The following is a 20,530-nucleotide window of genomic DNA, read 5'->3' as shown; positions in this document are numbered from 1 at the left end:
CACTAATCAAACGTGAATTAGACACTATCCTGAACGAGGAGAATCTACGCAACCCCCACCAACACGGTTTCACCAAGGGTAGGTCATGTCAATCCAATCTTATCAGCTTCTTTGACTGGGTAACTAGAAAGCTGGACCAGGGAGAGTCCCTGGACGTCGTGTATTTGGACTTCAGTAAAGCTTTCGACAGCGTCCCCCACCGTAGATTATTGAACAAAATGAAATCGATGGGATTAGGTGCAACACTAACTCAATGGGTCACTGACTGGCTAAGTGGTAGACTTCAGAGAATGTTGGTTAACGGTGCCCTCTCCAAAACGTCGAGGATGTCCAGTGGAGTGCCGCAGGGTTCGGTCCTGGGACCGATCCTTTTCAATATATTCATAGGAGACCTGACCCAGGGGCTTCAAGGCAAGATAGCATTGTTTGCCGACGACGCCAAACTATGTAACATTGTAAGTAAAAATGATTTGTCCGACAGCATGAAGCAAGACCTGCTTTTACTGGAACATTGGTCCAAGACCTGGCAGCTGGGCTTCAACGCGAAAAAATGCAAGATCATGCACCTTGGCAACAATAATCCGTGCAGAACATACACACTGAACGGCGAGACCTTGGCTAGGATGGCAGCAGAGCGGGACATAGGGGGGTGGTCATTAGTAAAGACATGAAAACAGCCATCCAAGTGGAAAAGGCTACATCCAAGGCTAGACAAATGCTGGGTTGTATCCGTAGAAGCTTTGTTAGCCGGAAGCCGGAGGTCATAATGCCATTGTACAGAGCCATGGTGAGACCTCATCTGGAGTACTGTGTGCAATTCTGGAGGCCTCACTACCGTAAGGACGTACTGAGAGTTGAATCGGTTCAGCGCATGGCCACTAGGATGATCTTGGGGCTTAAGGATTTCTCATACGAGGACAGGCTGCACAGATTGCGGCTATACTCTCTCGAAGAGCGTAGGGAGAGGGGAGACATGATTGAGACATTTAAGTACATCACTGGCCGCATAAAGGTGGAAGACAACATTTTCTCTTTCAAGGGTCCGTCAGCCACAAGAGGACATCCGCTGAGAAACAGGGGCGGGAAATTTCATGGGGATACCAGGAAGTACTTCTTCACAGAAAGAGTGGTAGACCATTGGAACAAACTCCCAGAGCAGGTGATCGCGGCCAGCAGCATACAAGATTTTAAGAATAAATGGGATACCCACGTCGGATCTTTACGAGGGCAGTATAGAGGTGATACCACCTGTGAGCGACCCCTTAGGAGTGGTTAGGGGAGGGTTAATGGAGTGGGCAGACTTGATGGGCTATGGCCCTTTTCTGCCGTCATCTTCTATGTTTCTATGTTTCTATGCCTTAGAAGCCACTTCTCCCTTCTGAAGCCAGCTGAAGATTAAAAATAACACTGGCCAACACTCATTTTGGTGCCTCAAATGTTAGACCTGTTTCTGGGTATATTTGACCTGCTGATTCCAGAAATGGCACAAGTTTTCGCCTATCAGCTCTAGTTTTTGAGATACAAAACATGTGCCATATACCAATCTTCACTCTGCTCACCCATTAAAAAATCAGGATATTTTAATGTAGTGTTTAAATTAACATATTTTAAGCATGAAGAAAAGTGTACAACATGAAAATCTACTTATTTCATACCAAAAAGCACAAGTCTATGATACAAACTTTCCAGTCACTCAACAAGTTTCAAGTTTATTTTAAATTTCTTATTCCACCTAATCAGGCTTCTAAGCGGTGTACAATACTCATAAAAACATACGTTGACTAAAGTACAGACTTAAAATTACAAGATATCTTTTAGGGTTAACTAGCACATCCAAAGACGTCTGAAACTGGGACAAACAGGAACGAAAGGAAAAAAGGTAAGAACTACAATATTCTGAGAAAAGGGAGACAGATAAGGGAAGCACATTAGGAAGGGTTACTGTAGACAAAAACTGCATAGGCTCACCCTTATAAGGGCAGTTAGGTTTCAAAGGCATCAAAAAATAAAAATGTTTTTAATTTTGTCTTGAATTAATTTAGTAATGATTCTTTGTGTAAATATGAGGGGATAGAGTTCCATAAAGTGGGAACAGTTACTGTAAAGATGCTTGATCTCATTGTGTTGATGTGCTTCAAAGATGGAATTGACAGAAGGGTCTGAGTTAAGTATCGAAGAGTCTTAGTGGAGTTATATGGAGTAAGAAAACTGTCAATGAATTCAGATTGATTATTCTGTCTGGTTTTGAATGTTAGTAAAATAATTTTATAGCTGATTCTGTGTTCTACCGGTAACCGGTGCCATCATGTGTGCATCCCATCTTCCTTGGTATCTGGCTTCCATTATTTTTATGTCTTGGTGAAATCTTTCACCTTGCTCTTTGCTTAAATCACCAAGGTTCTCTGGAAAGCGATTTAAGTGACTGGAGATAATGGACTTTAACACTCATGTTACAGCCAAGCCTGTTGAAATGAAAGAGCATATCCTCTACTAACTGTGAGCAGTCATCTGCCTTCTTGTTGCCAAGAAAGGTTTTCACAACAAGAATAAATAGAGACCAGACACATGATTCGATTTCATTCATTGATGCTATGAAATGTGGGTCATTTATAAGTTGCCTGATCTGTGGACCATCGAAAATTCCTGCCTTCAGTTTTTCCATGGTAAGTCCAGGTAACATAGAAACATGATGGCAGATAAAGGCCAAATGGCCAATCTAGTCTGTGCTATGTATTCAATGCACAAACTTTCTTTATTCAAAGCCTTAACAAATTGTTTCATCAGGCCTAGCTTTATATGTAGTGGTGGCAGTATAATTCTTTCTCGTGCTACCAAAGGTTCATTGATTACATTTTGTCCTCCAACCACCATATATTCTCTCGAAGGCAAATCTTTTTTTGCCCAATGTTCATGTTTGGCTCTACTATTAATAAATTCAACCATATCTTTGAAACTAGTGCTGATGCAGTCTATCCAATGCAATTTTCTGAATCAGTGCCCCAAATAACCCCAGGAACAGGTGAAAAAAACCAAGGCACCAAGAATTTTTTTTTTTTTGCTGGCCTTTGTAATCTTTAGCCTCCTAAGGAATTTTGACTTTTAGATATCTCAGCAAAAATATACAAGCATTCAACCTATGCAAATCATTTTCTCTTTGTAAACACTCCAACTTCTTAAGGGTCAATAGGGAGATGACCTGAATCATGTGGAAGTCTGATAATAATTCAGATAGAAAGGAAGGAACCATACAAATCATGACTGCCTTCTAGAAGAAAAGTAATAGTAGTTTCTGCAAGAGAAGGCCTGCAATTCAAAATGGCTACCAGAAAACTATTCTGATAGAGAGGTCTTTGATGATATCTCATTGAAGTGCTAATGGGAAGGGGTGAGGTGAAGGCAATGAAAGCTGTATGGATATAAAGTTGAGATTCCAAAGGGAAACAATATGTCACAAAGGTGACCAAACATATTTAATTCCTTATGTGAAATATACAAGGTACTTTATCCAGATGCATTGCTACTGATTCACCCTGAATGTGGTAGAATAATTGTGCCTCTTGCACCTTGGGTGAGTTGACAGCAATTTAGATACTTTTGGAAAAAGTACAAAATTTTACATAATTTCCATTTTTTAACAAGCTATTTTAAGAGCATCACTACCAATGTTCAGAAGCCTTGCTTTGGCACCTTCAAGGGCTAGAACTGAAAGAGGTCTCCCGTGACAACTTGCCTTGATAGCATTTCCCTGGTCAGCAGAAGTCACAGAGGCTCTCTTTTCCTTTCTCTTTTCATTAAGTCACCTCACCAAGGCCACTAGATTTCAACAGTACCAGAATCACTAGATAGGGATAATCAGCTATCCTTTTAATCACTTGTCCTATCAGGACAATAGCGTTAACCCGGCGCTACACGCCAAGAACTAACGCCAGCTCAATGCTGGCATTAGCATCTAGCACATGCGACAATGCAGCACGCGCTAAAACCGCTAGCGCAGCTAAGTAAAAGGAGTCCATAGAGTTACTCACAAACTTCTCTGCTCTATTAGAATATGTAGGACTAATCATGTCAGCAAAGAAATTTGTTTTCTGTCTCCAACTGCTGGTAGGGAGTAAAAAAAATACCCATGTGGATTGATCTGATAGGACACTAAGGAACTGAGCTATGCAAGCAGATCTACTATAGTTGTTAAACACATATAATAAATGATACTATAAATTCCAAATACCTGCCACTTCCAACATCCCACACCGAGACAGTATGGTCAAAGGAACCTGTGATAATTCTGTCACCAGTGGTGTTAAAAGATAATGAAATGATTTCTGCTGAATGCCCCTATTAAGATAATAATATATCAAGTTCATATATAAGAAATTACATATTAAAATAATTTGAGAGTAAAATATGTAATAAAAATTATTAGCAGGTCATGACAATCATATTTAATCATTTATACAATAGCTGATAGTTTTCAAAGAAGTCAGCAAAAAGAATAATTATATTAAAATTCAGTAAAATAAATGTAAAGTACACAAAATTTCAGTATCACAAACATAAATGTAATTCATAAATTGACTAAATATAGAAACTATTACAAAAAGCTTAGGAACTTTTTTTAATTTATACTAAAATCTAAGAGGCCAATATTCAGCAAGGCAGTTCCCACATAAAGATAAGCGGATGATTTATTTATGCAGAATTTTAGAGCTCATTTTACTAAGATGTGCTAGCGTTTTAGGTGCACGCACAAGATTAGCGTGCACTATAGCGCGCGCTAGCTGAAAAATTCCCACCTGCTTAAAAGGAGTCGGTAGCGGCTAGCATGCGCTAAAACCGCAAGCATCTTTGTAAAAGGAGTCCTTAGTCACACTATCTATCAAATATGGAGTCCATAATTTAAAAGGATACATTATTCTCTTAAGCTAGGAATACTAGTTATGTACTCATTCTTAAAAATGGATAACCTTAACTAGATAGAGGCTGAATATTATTGCTATCCAGTTTTGTTTAAACCACAAACACCTGGATCATCTTAGATTCCTCCTTCTTCTAGCCATATAATTTATGGAAAGTGTTATGTATTGGCCAGTCAGAAACTCACAGCCCTAACAATTTATGCATTTAACTCCAAAGTTAACCACAGGACTAAGTGATATCTGTCTCTAATGCCAAAAACGTTTAGCCAATTTCTGCAAGGGTACCTAGAAAACAAGGCAGAAAACATTTATAAACTGATGCTAGGATGTGTAGAAAAATAATCACCAGCATGTAGGGACGCCATTCTGCCATTCTGAAACAGGGCGAGATTGGCACACTGATTTCTCCACCCCTGTGTAAAAATTATGAATTGTTCCTCATTTCCTCTTGCCACTAGCCATTCTACAGCAAGGAAAATGTTAGCACCTTGTGGCAGAATACTGAATCATTCTCTCACTCCCCCCTCCTTTCTTGTCACAAGACCCCTGTCACATATTAACCCTTATCTTAAGCTGTCCTTCTTTGGAAAGGACATCAGCTGACAGGCATTGCATTGCATTGCATACGTGCAAAGACTCAGGTCCTATCCACGTTTTAATCAGGCCCTTGCCTAAGTGCTGAGTTGGAAGGTGATCACGAAGTAAAGCACGAGGCAAAGGGCAGGTGATCACATGTAAAAGCATGTACCTGTGTTTCCATCAATGTAAAAACATCTACCTTTGTATCCACCTATCATTAGATGTGTAAACGAGGGAGGTACTATGATGTCATTAGCTTAGAAGCATAATAAAAGGGACTTGGAGCTAGCCATTGGCAGCGCCTCCATCCCGACTCTTAGACTGTGTGTGTGTGTTTACTGTGTTCCATTCCTACACCAGCAGGTGTCTATAACATGCTGAATATGATCAATAATTTTCTTTTAGCAACCTATAAATTATGGGCTGAAGAGCAGGACAGCTAGTATAATCCTAGCTCAGAGCATTATTGACAAGTCCCAGTACAAAAGAGTAGGTCATACTCATATGATAATGTGGGTAGGAATTCTTAGAAGATAGCTGCTTCTCAAACATTTTACTTTCTGCAAATCATTACAAAGTGTTAACAATTGCTGAACTAAGCAGGGCTTCCTAGTTAAGTAAAAAATGAAATCCCCTAATATATTATTCAACTACTTGCTTACTTATGGCTCCTTTTACTAATCTGCGATAGCGTTTATAGCGCGCGCAGAATTTTAGCACCCGTGCTACACGGCTAGAACTAATGCCTGCTCAATGCTGGCGTTAGCGTCTAGCACACACTAAAACCACTATCGCAGCTTAGTAAAAGGAGCTCTTAGTCATGTACGCATCTAGAACATAAGAATTGCCATACTGAGACAGACTGAAGGTCCATCAAGCCCAGTATCCTGTTTACAACAGTAGCCAACCCAGGTTCCAAATACCTAGCTAAATCTCAAGTAGTAAAACAATATTTCAATAAAGAATTATACTAACAGCAAACAATTTCAACATTAGAAAAGGACCAAACATACTGTGAGAGTAACAGCTTCTTCTCCAGTCTGTATATCCCAGAGCTTTGCTGTTGTGTCCATACTTCCAGTAGCTACGAGAGTGCTTTGAGGATTGAATGATAAACAAACCTGTTAAAAAATTTTTACAAAAAAAGACATTTCTAACGTGAACATGACTTTTTTCTTTTTTTGAATTACTACTGGTCAGTACAGATGATGAAAACACTAGTGATACTTAGGAGATCTGTGTGGCATACATTGATATAAGCAAATAGTCATGTTCTCAGTTATGGCCCCACATTCATGGAATCTTTTACCACCATACATTAGAGAATTAAAAGATCTAACACTGTTTAAAAAAACGTTAAAAACCTTTCTTTTTAAAGATGCGTATGGATCTTAGGACACTAAAAAAATCGATTATTTTTTAACTGCAACCTGGAGGTTTTTTTTTTTTTTTTTAAACAGCTATTATTACCCCTCTTCTTGTTCTTCTCTTTTATGTTTTTTTCTTCTCTTCTATCAAAAATTGTAACTATTCCCCCTCTTAACCACACATGTCTTGTAAGTCTTACCCACAAAATTATTTTAAAGTTATGTCTACACTCAGTTTGTTAAGTTTGTTAAATTTTAACTAACAACAAATTTGTTTTTATGTCAACATTAACATTTTATTTGTTTAATTTTATTAATTTATGTTATTACTATTGTACATCGCCTAGTAATTTAAATAGGCGATTCATCAAGAATAAATAAACTTGAACTTGAACTTTACAATTATATAAGTACAGTACTGCTTTCCTAACATAGAAGCAGCATCAAATGTAAGAAAAAAGTGGGCAGAGAATGTCAGAAATAAGACAAAATCTAGCAGAAACAGGTGAGAGGTCAGTGGAAGGATAGAGAAAAGGAAGAGAAGTCAATGGGGTGAGAGATGCATTAGTATAGACAGACAGCCTTTCCTTTCTTCAACTCAAACATTTGGGAACTTTTTCATTGTGAGAACATAAGTGTCATACTGGGGGCAGAATGAAGATCCAATAAACCCAGTAACCTATTTCCCAACAGTGGTCAATCCAAGTCACTAGTAACATAAGCACAGCCATTCTGGATCAGACCAATGGTCCATCTAGTCCAGTATCCTTCTTCTAACAGTAGCTAATCCAGGTTATAAATACCTGGAAGAACCCAAATAGCCGCAACATTACGTGCTACCAATTCCAAGGCAAGCAGCTGCTTCTCCCATGCCTATCTCAATAGCAGACTATAGACTTTTCCCCTAGGGACTTGTTCAAATCTAATCAAACACTAATCATTACTACCACATTCTCTGGCAACGGGTTTCACAGCTTAAATATTCTTTCATTGAAAAAATATTTTCTCCTATTTGTTTAAAAGTATTTCCATGTAATTTCATTGAGTATCACCTAGTCTTTGGACTTTTTGAAAGGAATAAAAAAATCAATTTACTTTTACCCATTCTACACCATTCAAGATTTTGTAGACCTCAATCATATCCCCCCCCTCCTCCCTCAGCCATCTCTTTTCCAAGCTGAAGAGCCCTAACCTCTTTAGCCTTTCCTGATACGCAAGGAGTTCCATCCACTTTATCATTTTGGTTGCTCTTCTTTGAACCGTTGCCAATTCTGCTAAATATTTTTTGAGATATAGCGACCAGAACTGAAAGCGATACTCAAGGTGAGGTTGTATCATGAAGCAATACAGAGGTACTATAATATTCTTGGTCTTATTTATTATGCCTTTCCTGCTTTTTTGCCCATCACTGCACAGTGGGCAGAACATTTCAGTCTACTGTCTACAATGACATCTAGATCTTTTTCTTGGGTGCTGACCAGTTTTACAATTTCTTAATGTCTTCCATGTGTTTTAACAACTTTGAATAGTTTTGTGTTATCTGCAAAATCAATCATCTCACTTGTCATTCTGATTTCCAGATCATTCATAAATATGATAAATAATATAAGGCAGGGTCTTATAGTAATTTGTGCTCCAAAAAAAGCACTAGGACTTATTTTGGGGGGATGTCTTTTTTTTCATATACAACAATCCTTTCCTTCACCCCAATTCTTTCTCTTTCTCTTTCTCTTCCCCCCTCCCCCATGTGCAGCATCTTTCCTCGCCTCTCACCCATCCCCTTGTGCAGCAGCTCTGGGGCCTCCAAAAAGAGCGGCAGCGCTCTGAATGGGCCTTTCCTCTGCAGCGTCTTCCTATCCCTCCTTCCCATCCCTCTGTGCAGTGGAACCCCACAGACCCTCCCACCGTGAGCCTGACATACCTCCAACTTCGAAGCCTCCATAACAGCAGTGGTGGCAGCAGCAGTTCTGAACAGGCCACTCTCTGCATCAGAGAAGGGAAGGTCCATCATTTAGAACTGATGGGCGTGAAGCAGGAGTCTCAGTGCGGGCGTCCTGCTTCCAACTTTTTAAAAAGTTATGGGAAGGGGGGGCGTGGCTTCGACGGGCTGAGAGATGGCTGTGTAGGAGATCGGCTCTGTGAAAGCAGGCAGTTTACTGAACTTTTAAGGGGAAAATAATAAAGAGAATTTTAAAAAAAGGAAGCATTAAGATTGTTAAAATGGCATCGGGGTCGGGTAAAGGAAATAAAAGTGTGATGGCAAGCGGATCAAGCGGAGGAAAAAGGTCAAAACTGGAAGTGATTTCCCCTCAATCAGTTCCTTTGCCTGTGGAGGAGGTAAATAACAGAGATCTTTTGCGGGAAATTCAAAAAGTACAAGAAATTGTGTTAGAGAACTCAAAATATATAAAAGAAGTTAGAGATGAGATAGCAGGGTTAAAAAGCAGAATGGATATAGTGGATTTGAAAATGAATACTCTAGAGAAAAAGGTGGAAAAAACGGAAATGGAATCAGGGCAGTTTAAAAAGGCTCAGAAAGAAATTGAAATATTAAAGAGAGATTTTGAAGATTTGTCCAACCACGAGAGGAGGTGCAATTTGAAGGTTCTTGGTCTACCTGAAGGGGCAGAAAAAAATGATTCAGTCACATTCAAGACTAACTTTTTAATGAAGATTCTACCGATTAAAAGCAAATTTCAGTTGGAAGTGGAATGTGCACATAGGATCCCAACAAAAAGACTAACTGCACAAAAAGGACCAAGGCCAATGATTATAAAGTTGCTCAGATATCAGCAAGTAGCTGAGATATTAGCATTGGCTAAGGAGAATAAAGATATAAAATGTTAGGACTCAAAAATATTAATAGTGCCTGATTTTGCAAGAGTGACAGCTCAAAAAAGGAAGATGTTGCTGGAAATGCGCCCGCAGTTGAGAGCTCTGGGTGCGAGATATGGGTTAATATACCCAGCAGTCATGAAGGTTACGTATGAAAATAAAACTTATAGTTTTGAAGAGGCCAGTAAATTAAAAGAATTTATAGAAAAATGTGAAGTGCCAATGAACACATAAAAGGAAATGAAAGTAAATGATATATGTTATCTGTTGAACATATTTTATTTGAAGAATACTGGTATTTTTTTTTTTAATGATGCTGAAGAGAGAAGGAAAAGATTTGATAGAATATTCAGAATTTCAGTTAACAGTTTCAAATGACTTTAAAAAAAAAAAACTTGACATTCTAAGGATTGCAATAACATGGTTTTGCTTGAAAGAGAAGGGGGCGCTGTGTGCTACAAGGAGTGAAACTGAGATATAAAATGAAAATGGTACATGCAGCTCTTAATGAAGAAAGGCAATGGGAATTAAAGAAATCTAAATGTTGTTGAGTAAGATTGGTGAATATGGTAAACTGAAATATAGAAAGAGTGTGAGTCTGTATGATACGACCTGCTCTTTGAAAGTTGCCATACGTTTGAAGGAAATCAACAACGAAGAGCAGAATTTAGAAGAAAAGAAGAGAATGAACATGGAAAACGGGTTTTGGAAGAAAATTGGATAGATTACTTTTGATGGGACAATGATATGTGATAGAATATTAAAAGCAATACACTAATGGAGTTTTTGGATACAAAAATAGATATTGATAATATAGGATACAGAGATTTTATGGTTATTAAATGATTATAAAATAAGATTTACTCTCTGAGCATTTAACATATGAATATTTTAATATATAAGGGAGTATAGATGACATATTGACATTATAAAATGAAAATTAATTAGTAAGTTATTACATAAGGGATATGAATTAATAAAGAATGTAATAATAAATGTGAGTGGATAATGTGAATGGTGTGAATGCTTGAACTAGGTACTAGGATTTTGAGATATATAATAAATAAAATTAATGTTTAATATATTCTTTTAGGATGTATTAGAGAATTTTCAGAGATACATGGGGTAAATAGAGAAATATTATATATTGCATAAGGTATATATATAAAATATAACAAGATGCTTGTATAAGGTTAACATATATGATTAAATTGAAGTATTTCTTATATAGTTTAAGGAAACTTAGAAAAGAAGTAAGTACTAATATTTTTATTTTATGGTAAGGTACAATTATATTATAGAACGGAAGAGTTATAAGACTAAAAATGTCTTGGTTTCAATAAGATGGATATTGAATATAGTTAATATAAAGAATGGGTCTGATTTTGGATTGAAAAAAAAAAAACAGTATATAGGGGAAAATAAATATTACGGAAAAGAGATTTGGAATGTTATGAAATTTTATCCCTTTGCTTATGATGATTCTCTTTTTATTATAAAGGTTTTTTAAGTTAATGATTGAATGGGTTTAATTTGCCTGTGGGGAGTTTATCTTTTGCTTGGCCACCATAGGCGTTTCGAAGTTTGCATTTATTTTGGGGAGGGAAGGGGTGGGAATGAGAGAGGGGATATGGAGGGGTTAAGAATGAGGATTTAAGGGGGGGTGTAAGTTTTTGGTATGAGGAAAAAGTTTATATTTTATTTTTGAGATGGATATATTTGTATAATAAATTTCATTTATATAATGGGTTTTTAAATTTTCTCCTTGAACGTAAATGACCTCAATCACCCAATAAAAAGGAAAAAGGTATTGTCATATATTAAGCAACAGAATAGAGATATTTGTTTTCTACAGGAGACACATTTGTCTGGGTCAGAATCCATGAAGCTGTCAGGTAATTGGATAAAACAGTGTTTATTTGCACCAGCGATAAAAAAAAAAAAAAGGCAGGAGTAGCAATCTTGATTAACAAAAAATGTTCGGCAACATTTAATATGGTTAAGGCAGATCCTCTAGGAAGGTGGGTACTTGTTGACATGAGCATGGGTAATACTACAATGGCGTTATTAAATATATATGCCCCTAATTCGAATCAAAGTGAATTCTTTAAATCTCTACAACAATTAGTATTACCACTGGCTGCTACTAATTTAGTGGTGGCGGGGGATTTTAATGATGTTATAGATCCAATAATGGATAAAAAACCTAGTAAAATTATGAAATCAATGGGTTTAGATAATTTAATACAATCATGTAATTTAAAAGATATATGGCGTATTCTTCATTTTAATGATCGGGAATTTATATTTTGTTTGCATGTTCATCAATCATTTTCAAGAATTGATTATATTTTTGTTTCAGATCAGATGTTACAGCAAGATGAAAAAGCTGCCATAGAACCAATAGTAATATCAGATCATGGTGGTATATGGATAGAAGTAAATTTAGTAGATCAAGATAATTCCAAACCTGTATGGAGGTTTGATAATGCATTGCTTGCTGATTCTAAATTCTGTACAGAATTTCAGGTCAAAATTAATGAATATTTTATACTTAATGATTTAGAGGAAATATCGACTGAAATTTTGTGGGATGCTTTCAAAGCAACTATGAGAGGACAAATTATTTCATATTCTGCATATAATAAGAAACAGCTAAGAAAGCAGTTTGTAAGCTTGGAAAAAGAGATTAAAATTTTAGAATTACAATTGGTTAACAAGTGGGAACAGGCTACATTTCAAATATTGTTAAAAAAAAAAGTGAATATAATGAGGTTTCCTCTAGGTTAGTAAGGAAGGACATTTTTGCTCAGCAAGCATTGTATTATGGTAGTTCAAATAAGGCTGGAAGATTATTGGCAAATTATTTAAAAGCAAAGAAAAGGAAAGAGAAAATAGGCATAATTAAAGATGATTTAGGGAATTCTCATTCTCAGATTGGAAATATATTAAAACAATTTTTGAATTATTTCAAATCCCTTTATTCTTCTGAGTCTAATGCAAATAAAGAGAAAGATGGGTTGGATTTTTTGAGTTTAGTTGAAGGTCCTAAGGTTCCTGATCATATAAAAAGAAGTTTAGATGAACCTATATCACTAAAAGAGTTACAAACAGCATTGAAGTCCCTTAGAGTTGGGACCGCTCCAGGTGGGGATGGATTTACGGTAGAGTTTTATAAAGAATTTCAAATTTCCCTTTTACCATATTTGTTAAAATTATATCAGGATCAACTGAATAAAGGTTGTATATCAGGCACTATGGCAGAATATTTAACTATTGTTTTGCCAAAGCCACATAGAGATCCAACATTGGTTTCAAATTACAGGCCTATTTCTTTAATAAATGTAGATGGTAAATTATTAGCTAAGATTTTAGCATTAAGATTGGCTAAAGCTCTTCCGCATATAATAGGTATGCATCAAACTGGATTTGTTGTTCAAAGACACTCTTCCAATAATACTAGATTGGCATTTCAGATGTATTATTTAACAAAACAAATTAATGATCCGGCTTTTTCAGTATCATTAGATGCTGAGAAAGCTTTTGATCGTGTAGAATGGAAATTCATGTATCAAGCTATGGAATGGTTTGGTATTGGTTCCGGATTTGTACAAATGATTCAAGCACTGTATAGCTCCCCGACTGCTCGTTTATATATAAATAATAATTTTAAATTGCAGAGGGGGGTTAGACAGGGTTGTCCGTTATCTCCTTTGCTTTTTGATATAGTACTTGAACCCTTGTTATTAGCTATTCAACAGGCAAGGGACATACAGGGTATTCCATGTGCGGGAGTGGATTATAAAGTATCCGCTTATGCGGATGATATTTTGCTTCATTTGAGAAATCCGGAAACAACAACTCCATGTCTACTTGAAGTAATTGATACATTTGGAAAATTCTCAGGATACAAAATAAATTGGACTAAATCGGAAATTTTACCTTTAAATGTGTATTGTACAAAAGGTATATTTGATTCTTTTCCTTTTATTTGGAAAGAAGATGGAATAAAATACTTAGGCATTTGGTTGAAAAATACACTCGAAGAGACAATGATAGTAAATGAAAAATTTTTATTACAAAAAGTAACAGAGTTGTGTGAGCAATGGAATCCTTTGCATTTGTCATGGTGGGGAAGAGTTCAAACTGTTAAAATGATGATTCTGCCTGTAGTTTGTTACCAATTGGGCATGATACCAGTGTTTTTTCAGGGGTCTTTCTATAAAAAGTTAAATAGTATTCTGGTTAAATTTATTTGGCTGGGTAAAATTGCAAGAGTTGCTCTAGTGTCTCTACAAAGGCCAATTAAGGAGGGTGGGGTAAATTTCCCCAATTTTTATAGGTATCACCAATCCTATATCATGCGCCAAGGTATGTATTGGGTCCTCCCAGAGCTTTTGGAACAACTGCCAGACTGGTTATGGGTTGAGAGGTCGCTTATGTTCCCACTTAGACTTGATCTTCTGCTCAGTATAAAGATGCCTAGATTACGTAAGGACAATAGAGTATTAATGGATACTTGGAAAACATTAAGATTTGTAGACAAATTAACTCCTGAGTCTACTGGAAAATCTACACATCAATCTATTTGGGTAAACTCCAAGATACAAATAGGCGGGTTTAAGGTTGTCTGGAAAGATTGGATTAAAGCAGATATAAGATCCTTAAATGAAGTTATTCATAATGGTAAACTGCTTGATTTTTCACATTTGCAACATAAATATGGTCTAAATAAAAAACAAAGTTATAAATGGTTGCAGTTGAAGCAGGCTATTCAGGTAGGGTTCCCTGAATGGAAATCTTTAAATAATCACTATTGCTTAGAATTCCTATGTTTCCAGGCAGATTTTCTGGGACACCAGGCCGCAAAGTGGTATAAAATTTTATCTAATTATTTGAATAAGAAACCTAAAAATGGATTAAGAGATATTTGGAGCATTGAGATTAAACACCAGATTAATGCATCTCAATGGCCACGTATTTGGTCTTGGAGAATTAAAGGTACGATGTCGGCATCTATTAGGCAAATATGTTTTTTCTTGTTGCAGAGAGCATTCTGGACCCCTACTAGATTACAAAAATTAGATTGCTCTAAGTCTAATAAGTGCTGGCATTGTTAAATTGAAATTGGAACTTTAGATCATCTTTTATTTTATTGTCCATGTATTCAGGCATTTTGGTTATCAATCTGGGATCAAGTTAATCTTTTAATGGAAAATCATGTGGCATTGTCATATGATACAGTTCTATTTGGAATGTGTATGAGATCTAAAAGCCAAATATCTGCAGCAAATAATAAGCTTCTGATGATCCTTACAGGTGTGGGGATACAACAAATAACACTTAATTGGAAGAATTGTTCTAGACTAAATTACAGCTTCTGGTGGAACTCAGTGTGTCATCTGTACAAAATGGAAAGGTTAATTGCAGTACAAAATGGTTATTTTAATAGATTTCAGGATGTGTGGGGGCCAATAATAAAATATTATAATGATTAATGTTAATTTATTATTCTTTTTCCTTATGTGATAATTGAAGGAAGGGAGGGGTGGGGGAATTAGGGAGAATTGCATATATATATTGCATATTTTTAAATGATTAATATACATATGAATTTTATTATTTGTGTATGGTTATGGGAGGGGGTGGGATATAAAGCTTTTAGATACACATTGTGATGGAATTTTCAAGTGATAATGTATTATGGTAGTTTGTATTTAATGTACACTTGATGTATGTATTAAAATGAATAAAGATTTGGAAAAAAAAAAAAAAAGTTATGGGAAGATTTGGGCCATGGGGCTGGAGTGTCCAGTAGCAGGAGGGAATGGGCATTCCTCCTGCTATTTGGGGGGCTCAGGAGGGGACAGTGGCTCAGGGGTGCCTGGTGCAAGGGGTGTGGCCATGGTGCGGGGGTGCTTTGCGTAGCAGGAGGAAGTGGGCTTCCCTATTGCCAATTTTCTCTCATGCCGCATTTGTTGGTCGTCGGGGAGGGCTGTCATTAGCGGCGAAGAACTTTTATTCTTTTTTTTTATGGCACAGATATTTTGCATGTGTCTAGACCTGTCAGTTTTTCAAATCAGTAAACCCCTTTTTTTGGGGGGGGAGGAGGTGGGAATAGCCAAGCGATGTTAGTGCATTGATTGCTTGGCTATTTTGCAAGGGGTTTTAGCTAATTTGCATGGCCGGATCAGAAAATAAGTGGTGATATCACAAGTCATTAGTCTCCTGCTGGCAGAACATAAACTCAAGCATTTGTACTGGTCAGGGAGGATAAGCAAGATAACAGTTACAAAAGTCAGAACTCAAGGGGGAGGGATTGACAGACCCTCAATTTACAATATGCTCTCTTTCTTTTAAATTTTTCAATGCAAGCAGATGGGCAGTGGAAATGTTGAATAGGAAATCTGGCTCTACAATCATCGTTTGTGTAAAATCATAGAATTATGACGCATTTCTAAATAGTTCAGGACATAAAATCTACTGAAACATTCATTGTATTCAATAGTGTGCCTATTGTAACCAGACAAGCTGTTGACTCTACATATAATTTGTCTCTGCAGATATCTTGTCTTACTTGGTAAGACAAACTTCAGAAGACAGTGCTCAGCAGCTACCCTGTAATCTGCCAAGAATGCTACTATATCAGCAGTAAAGGCACTGCAAAAGTCAGATCTGGCAATAAAGCATTCTTCAGCAGAGGCATAACTAGTGACACCTGGGGTTGATTATTTTTTAACATCCTCTCATCTCTATAAAAAATTTTTAAAGTAGACCTTAACCTTTTTGAAGATATGTTAGTAACTGAATTGTATATGTTACCCTTTTAATTTTATGTAATTCTTAGATATATCGTCTATCTTCTTTTAATTGTTAACTGTTTAGATGTGTGAGGTGGAAGCTGTTATTTTACATTATAAGCCCTCCAGCAGACAGCAAAATATCTACTGTACCAGAAAGCAATTACTTACCGTAACAAGTGTTATCCGGGGACAGAAGGCAGATATTATCACATGTGGGTGACGTCATCCATGGAGCACGGACAGCATCACTCCCACCTCCCCAGGTTAGCTTCTTAGATTGTAAACCGAATTAAGGTACCTCAAGCCTACGTTGGCCAGGAAGGCACTCATGCATGCGCGGTGTGGGTAACCACAAAGTTTCTTAAAATTTAAAGTGACAGTTCACTTTCAATGCTGTCCATATCAGGCTCCGTGGATGACATCACATGTGAGGATATGCTGCCTGCTTGTCCTGGGATAATGTAACTTGCATTGAGTTATTATTGAGAAAGGTGTGATATTAATCCAAATTCAAAATCCAGTACTAGACATATAGCACAGTTACTTACCGTAACAGGTGTTATCCAGGGACAGCAGGCAGATATTCTTGACTGATGGGTGACGGCACCGACGGAGCCCCGGTACGGACAATTTTAGAGTGATTGCACTCTAAGAACTTGGAAAGTTCTAGCAGGCCGCACTGCGCACGCGCGAGTGCCTTCCCGCCCGACGGAGGCGCGCGGTCCCCAGTTAGGATAAGCCAGCTAAGAAGCCAACCCGGGGAGGTGGGTGGGACGCAAGAATATCTGCCTGCTGTCCCTGGATAACACCTGTTACGGTAAGTAACTGTGCTTTATCCCAGGACAAGCAGGCAGCATATTCTTGACTGATGGGTGACCTCCAAGCTAACAAAAAGAGGGATGGTGGGAAGGTTGGCCATTAGGAAAAAAATTTTGCAAAACAGATTGGCCGAAGTGACCATCCCGTCTGGAGAATGCGTCCAGACAATAGTGAGATGTAAAAGTATGAACTGAGGACCAAGTAGCAGCCTTGCAGATTTCCTCAATAGGTGTGGAACGGAGGAAAGCCACAGAAGCTGCCATGGCTCGAACTCTATGGGCTGTGACAGAACCTTCCAGTGTCAGTCCGGTCTGAGCATAACAGAAAGAAATGCACGCTGCGAGCCAATTGGACAGCGTATGTTTAGAAACAGGATGTCCCAATTTATTCGGATCAAAGGACAGAAAGAGATGAGGGAATGATCTGTGGGGCTTAGTACGGTCTAAATAGTAAGCTAAAGCCCGCTTACAGTCCAAAGTATGCAGAGCCTGTTCTCCAGAATGAGAGTGAGGTTTCGGAAAGAAGACAGGCAGAACAATGGATTGGTTGAGATGGAATTCAGAGACAACCTTAGGGAGAAACTTTGGATGTGTACGCAGAACCACCTTGTCATGATGAAAGATGGTAAAAGGTGGGTCTGCAACTAGTGCATGGAGCTCACTGACCCTCCTGGCAGAGGTGAGAACAATCAGGAAGAGAACCTTCCAAGTGAGAAATTTGAAAGAAGCCGTGGCCAAAGGTTCAAACAAAGGTTTCATTAAGGTTGAGAGAACCACATTAAGATCCCAGATCACAGGAGGTGCTTTAAGAGGTGGTTTCACATTGAAAAGACCTCGCATGAATCTGGAGACCAAGGGATGAGCTGAAAGGAGTTTCCCATGGACTGGCTCATGAAAAGCAGCAATAGCACTGAGGTGAACTCTGATGGAAGTAGACTTGAGACCAGAGTCAGACAAAGAAAGAAGGTAATCCAACAAGGTCTCCATAGCAATGGACGTAGGATTATGATGATGAAGAAGACACCAGGAAGAAAACCGTGCCCACTTCTGATGGTAACATTGCAGAGTGGCAGGTTTCCTGGAGGCATCCAAAATAGAACGAACGGACTGAGACAAAAGAGTATCATTCGAAGTCAGCCCGAGAGATACCAGGCTGTCAGGTGCAGAGACTGGAGGTTGGGATGCAGAAGGGTCTCCTGATGCTGTGTAAGCAGAGAAGGAAATTGTGGAAGTAGAATAGGTTCCCTGGAACTGAGTTGAAGTAGAAGGGAGAACCAATGTTGCCTGGGCCACCGTGGCGCAATCAGAATCATGGTGGCCTGTTCCCTCTTGAGCTTGAACAAGGTCCGGAGCATGAGAGGCAGAGGAGGGAAAGCATACAGGAAGAGATTGGACCAATCCAGGAGAAATGCATCCGCTGCCAGACGGTGAGGAGAGTAGAGTCTGGAGCAGAAGTGGGGCAGCTGATGATTGTGAGGAGCTGCAAAGAGGTCTATCTGAGGAGTGCCCCACTGAGCGAAGATGGACTGTAGAGTGAAAGGATCGAGTATCCACTCGTGAGGCTGGAGAATTCTGCTGAGCTTGTCCGCTAAGGAATTCTGTTCTCCCTGAATGTAGATAGCTTTCAGGAATAGATGGTGATCTGTGGCCCAAGCCCAAATCCTCTGGGCTTCCTGGCACAAGAGGCGAGAGCCTGTCCCACCCTACTTGTTGATGTAGTACATCGCAACTTGATTGTCTGTGCACAGCAGGAGGACCTGAGGAAAGAGAAGATGTTGGAATGCCTTGAGGGCATAAAACATCGCTCTGAGTTCCAGGAAGTTGATGTGATGTTTCATTTCCTGGGCTGTCCAAAGTCCTTGAGTTTGGAATTCGTTCAAATGAGCTCCCCAGGCATAAGGGGAGGCGTCGGTGGTGATGACAAGTTGATGAGGAGGTAGATGGAACAAAAGACCTCTGGAGAGATTTGAGGATATCAACCACCATTGTAGAGACTGACGAAGAGATGATGTCACAGATATGTGTCGTGAGCAAGGATCCGTCGCTTGGGACCACTGGGTCGCTATTGCGCCATTGAGGAGTGCGCAGGTGGAGACGTGCGAAGGGTGTGACATGAACTGTGGAGGCCATGTGACCCAAGAGTATCATCATTTGCTTGGCAGAGATGGAGCGTTGATGAAACACCTGCTGACACAGAGATTGGAGAGTGTGAAGACGGTTGGACGGCAGAAATGCTCTCATGAGGACTGTGTCCAGCACCGCTCCAATTAATTGAAGTCTCTGAGTGGGGATGAGATGAGATTTGGGTAGATTGATCTCGAACCCCAGAAGTTGTAGAAACAGGATGGTCTGGTTGGTGGCCTGGAGTACTGTCTGAGAAGAAGTGGCCTTTATCAACCAATCGTCCAGGTAAGGAAACACCTGAAGGTGGTGGGAACGTAGAAAGGCAGCCACCACAATCAGACATTTGGTGAACACTCTTGGAGAGGAGGCAAGACCGAAGGGTAGCACCTTGTATTGGTAATGACAATGGTTGATCATGAAGCGGAGGTACTGTCTGGAGGCCAGATTGACCGGTATGTGAGTGTATGCTTCTTTGAGATCTAGGGAACATAGCCAGTCGCCTTGATTGAGAAGAGGATAAAGAGTAGCCAGAGAAAGCATCTTGAATTTCTCTTTTACCAAGCATTTGTTGAGATCGCGAAGATCTAAAATGGGTCTGAGATCTGTTTTTTTGGGGACTAGAAAGTAACGGGAGTAGAATCCCTGCCCCTTTTGATCTAGAGGAACTTCCTCTATGGCGTTCAGAAGAAGGAGGGATTGAACCTCTTGAAGAAGGAGGGAAGACTGAGGAGTGTTCAAAGCAGACTCTCTTGGCAGACTTTGGGCAGGAAGAGTCTGGAAATTGAGAGAGTAGCCGTGGTGGATGATGTTGAGGACCCACTGATCCGAGGTGATGATTTCCCAACGGCTTATGAAATGAGTAAGGCGTCCTCCTATGGGCTGCGGAAGATGGGCAGAAGGAGGGAGACTGGCTATGTCCTGGAGAACCAAGTCAAAAGGGTTGAGTTGATTTCTGTGAAGGGGGAGGTTTCACCTGCTGTTGCTGCTGTGCTGGTCTAGCAGCTTGCCTCTGTTGTTGCCTCTGACGCCTGGGTTGTTGCTGTGCCTGAGGTAAAGGACGAGCCACAAATCTACGTTGATAGGCCGATTGC

The 20,530-nt window shown here is 38.9% G+C and overlaps 1 protein-coding gene across 2 annotated transcripts in view; it reads right to left on the bottom strand.

The window, feature by feature from the left end:
- Positions 1-20,530, bottom strand: part of DAW1 (dynein assembly factor with WD repeats 1) — a 143,009-nt gene that overhangs the window by 62,022 nt on the left and 60,457 nt on the right. For both annotated transcript variants that reach the window (XM_033959306.1, XM_033959307.1), the window contains exons 7-8: positions 6,506-6,613; positions 4,226-4,332 (exon numbers count right to left, since the gene is read on the bottom strand). In XM_033959306.1, coding sequence (XP_033815197.1) covers positions 4,226-4,332; positions 6,506-6,613 — 215 coding nt within the window. The remainder of the gene's footprint in view (positions 1-4,225; positions 4,333-6,505; positions 6,614-20,530) is intronic.

The sequence above is a fragment of the Geotrypetes seraphini genome, chromosome 9 (genome assembly GCF_902459505.1).
Source record: "Geotrypetes seraphini chromosome 9, aGeoSer1.1, whole genome shotgun sequence".
Lineage (NCBI taxonomy): Eukaryota > Metazoa > Chordata > Amphibia > Gymnophiona > Dermophiidae > Geotrypetes > Geotrypetes seraphini.
This window is presented reverse-complemented; position numbering and strand designations above follow the sequence as displayed.